Here is a 4,156-nt window from a genome sequence, read left to right on the forward strand (position 1 = left end):
ATAATAATAATAATAATAATAATAATAATAATAATAATAATAATAATAATAATAACAAAAATTATAATAATTATAATAACAATAATAATAAAAATTTTATAAAAAACAAAATTAAATTTTTTTTAAAAAAAAAAAACAGTCGCACAAAACGTGCGACTCGAGTCGCACGGTCGAGTCGCACGTTCTGTGCTACTGGTTTTTTTTTTTTTTTTTAAAAAAAATTTTGTTTTTTTTTTTAAAAATTTCGACTTATAAAATTTCTTTTGTTTAATTAATTCATTTTTTAAGTTATTATTATTATTATTATTATTATTATTATTATTATTATTATTATTATTATTATTATTATTGTTGTTGTTGTTGTTGTTGTGGTTGTTATTATTATTATTATTATTAATTATTATTTTTGTTTTAATTATTATTGTTATTATAAATATTATTATTATTATTATTATTAAACCACAATAATAGTAATAATAATAATAATAATAATAACATTTAAAAATATAAATTTAATATAATACTTAAAATAAAAATAATAATTTAATAATAATAATAATAACAACCACAATAATAATAATAATAATAATAATAATAATAATAATAATAATAATAATAATAACTTAAAAAATGAATTAATTAAACAAAAGAAATTTTATAAGTCGAAATTAAAAAAAAAAAATTTAAAAAAAAAAAAAAAAAAAACCAGTTGCACAAAACGTGCGACTCGACCTAGGTCCAGTCGCACGTTTTGTGCGACTCGACCTAGGTCCAGTCGCACGTTTTGTGCGACTCGACCTAGGTCCAGTCGCACGTTTTGTGCGACTCGTCCTAGGTCCAGTCGCACGTTTTGTGCGACTGTTTTTTTTTATTTTTGTTTTTTATAAAATTATTATTATTATTGTTATTATAATAATTATTATTTTTGTTATTATTATTATTATTATTATTATTATTATTATTGTGGTTTAATAATAATAATAATAATAATAACAAAAATAATAATAATTATAATAACAATAATAATATAAATAAAAATAATAAAAGAAAAATTTTAAAAAATGAAACTGAAAAGTTAATAACTCCAATGGCATATTTGTAAATTTTTAAAATTGAAGGGCAAATTCGTAATTTCATTAGAAAAGGTGGCGATAAAATAAAAATGGTGGCGACAAATAATAATGCCGTAAGAAAATCGAAAATTTCAAATGAACAGGAAGGAGTAATATTTATTGACGAGTGGTTGGGGCAAGGCCATTGAAAGTTGAAACCATATTGGGTTGGTGTTGGCGCATGTTTATTCCTGGCAGTTAGCGGGGGATTCGAGCAAGAATGGTTGATATTCATGGTGATTGGGTTAAGGTTTGCTTCTCAATTCTCCTCCATTTTGTAATATTGATCCTAATTAACTCATTTTTAATATGTTGGAAGAATTTGTTGAAGCATTTCATTTTCTGTGTGAGAAACCCTATGAATAAATCCTTAATCAACTGACTTATTTTTCAGAAAATAAAAAGGAAAATGTTCTGATTTGCGGGACAAAGAATTTTTTACTTACTAGTTCATCTTTGTGTTTATTGTTTATGTATGTAGCATGACTGAATGGGAGTGTTTATTGTTTATTGTTCAGAAAATAAGATCTTGATCTTAGAATTAAGACTTTATAAATCAGGGTTTTGATGTGTGCAATTGTGATGTCTAAGTTGCATAAAAATGACACAAAGGTAAAGGGATGAGATCGAATACCCTATAATCCAATTTAAAAAAACCATATTGATATTGTCACTAACAACCAAATTCAAATGAATTTTTAGGTTTGAGGGTGCTTTGGCTATTGCTAGTTATATTTTTTCTTAGTGATTGTTGTAAATACTTCTTAGCATTAAGAAAATCATTTATGTTATGTTTAGAAACGATAATTTTATTTGGAAATTTAGATTTAGCTCAAATTGAATGTTTGGCAAATCAATAAAATTCAATTATGGATTTGACTCAATTTCCACCATTATTTTAAAAGTGAAGTTGAGAATTGGAGAGTGACTTTCCACACCTTATCATTTTGAAATCTTTCCTTTATGATTTCATAATTGAAATCTACAATTTCAAATGAATTACATGTTTCTAAACACAACTTATGCTGTTTTATCCGGTCTCGTTTGACAAAATTGAAGATTGTGAACTTTCGTTAGTTGCGTTGGATGGTTGGTATGGTATCATATGATATGCTTTTGGGAGCTCATCACTTCATCCCCATTCATTCCTCTTGGGGAAAGGGGAAGCTGTTTTGTATTTTTATAGTTCTACGTTTGCTCTACTTTAATGCCCTCTTATACCCTTTCAACTTGTTTAATTTGCTTTGTGTTAGCCTGTAGTATCAAAGTCATCCACTATTATCAGCCAGTCTATTCTGGTCCGTACGTTACAAATGATGTGTGAAGGGCTAACTAGCTAGTTGCAACAATATAGTATTTACGCGCTAATTTAAGATGCTATAACATTCATACTTATCTGACTCGCCAAGAGTTATCCCGGATTTTCTTAGTGAATTTACTCTTAACTAGTGAAAATCTTAGTGGATTGAATATATGAACTTATTATCACGGCAACAGCTAAATTTTGAAGATACTCCCCATCTTCTAAATTTCTTACTAGTTTTTTATATGCTTACAGTTTGATCAGAAAGGTGCTGGTCCTGGCGCAAGGAGTTCACATGCGATAGCCATAGTTGGAACAAAATTATATTCCTTTGGTGGTGAATTTACGCCACGAGTCCCTGTAGATAACAAACTCTATGTGTTCAATCTTGAGAATCAGTCATGGTCTATCAATGAGGCTATAGGGGATTGCCCTCCTCCTCGTGTTGGTGTCACGATGGCTGCTGTGAATGATGTTATCTATGTCTTTGGTGGTAGGGATGCTGAACATAAGGAGCTGAATGAGCTCTACTCCTTTGACACAACAACTAACAAATGGGCCCTTCTTTCTAGTGGGGAAACTGGCCCACCTCACCGAAGTTACCATTCAACTGCAGCAGATGATCGCAATGTGTACATCTTTGGTGGCTGCGGTTTCTTTGGCCGACTAAATGATCTTTGGGCATTTGATACTATTCATCGGATATGGATACAGTTCCCACTTCCTGGTGAGAATTGCAAAGGAAGAGGTGGGCCTGGGCTTGCTGTTGTGCAAGATAAAGTCTGGGTTGTTTATGGGTTCGCTGGAAAAGAGGTGGATGATGTCCATTGCTTTGATCTTATAAAAAAGAAATGGACAGAGGTTGAAACAACAGGTGAAAAACCGACAGCAAGAAGTGTATTTTCGGCCACTGTAGTTGGTAAGTTTATTATTGTCTATGGTGGGGAGATTGACCCCAGTGATCTGGGTCATTTAGGTGCTGGTAAATTCTCTGGTGAAACCTATGCTTTGGACACTCAAACATTGGTATGGAAGAAATTGGAAGATGGGGCCAATTCAGCTGATCATCCTGGTCCTCGGGGTTGGTGTGCTTTTGCGAGTGGAGAGTGCAATGGGAAACCTGGTTTGTTGGTGTATGGTGGCAATTCGCCTAGCAATGATCGACTTGACGATATTTTCTTTTTCACACCAGTTGTAAGCATCGGGTAAGGGTGGAGTAAGGTGTAAATATTTTCATTTGTGGGCTGAATTTGGTGTACTGAAATGGATATTATGTGGATTGTTTATATGTAGATTGAGATTTGCAGGCAATGGCATGGAGAGTGCACATGTATCTTGTGTCATTATTTGAATAAAAGTGTGTTTAGTGTCTAAGAACTTGACATCGTTGTTGATGTGAATAAAAGTGAAGATGATCGTGATTGTGAACACCTATGACACTCAGCCTATTTCATCCATGCAATAAAACGAAAAACAAGCTAAGCCATAAAGAATAGTCATTATTTGGTTTTCTTAACGAAGAGATTGCACAAAGTAATCAAAAGCCCGTGTCTAGGAACTTGTTTAAGTCATGGAGTGATTTTAGGGTTTGCAAATTGTATCAGATTTTTATATATTATCAAATAAAATTTAGTTGACTTATTTGGTAAAATATGCACTACTAATAGACAAATAAAATATATATTTGTTGTTGATGAGTTGGATTTCACATTTTATTATTGTCTATTTATTATAGGTGGTT

The 4,156-nt window shown here is 31.0% G+C and overlaps 1 protein-coding gene across 1 annotated transcript; it reads left to right on the forward strand.

The window, feature by feature from the left end:
• Window positions 1-1,215: 1,215 nt before the first annotated feature.
• On the forward strand, window positions 1,216-3,852 carry LOC130806764 (nitrile-specifier protein 5). The gene is made up of 2 exons (XM_057671966.1): window positions 1,216-1,362; window positions 2,671-3,852. The coding sequence occupies exons 1-2, from the start codon at window positions 1,333-1,335 to the stop codon at window positions 3,622-3,624; spliced, it is 984 nt and encodes a 327-aa protein (XP_057527949.1). The 5' UTR covers window positions 1,216-1,332; the 3' UTR covers window positions 3,625-3,852.
• The last annotated feature ends 304 nt before the right edge of the window (window positions 3,853-4,156 follow it).

This window comes from Amaranthus tricolor, chromosome 2 (genome assembly GCF_026212465.1).
Source record: "Amaranthus tricolor cultivar Red isolate AtriRed21 chromosome 2, ASM2621246v1, whole genome shotgun sequence".
NCBI lineage: Eukaryota > Viridiplantae > Streptophyta > Magnoliopsida > Caryophyllales > Amaranthaceae > Amaranthus > Amaranthus tricolor.

Coding starts and splice junctions, on each gene's coding strand:
- LOC130806764 (XM_057671966.1), top strand. CDS start 1,333: ATGGTTGATATTCATGGTGATTGGGTTAAG. Junction 1,363..2,670: donor TTCATGGTGATTGGGTTAAG/GTTTGCTTCTCA, acceptor ATATGCTTACAG/TTTGATCAGAAAGGTGCTGG.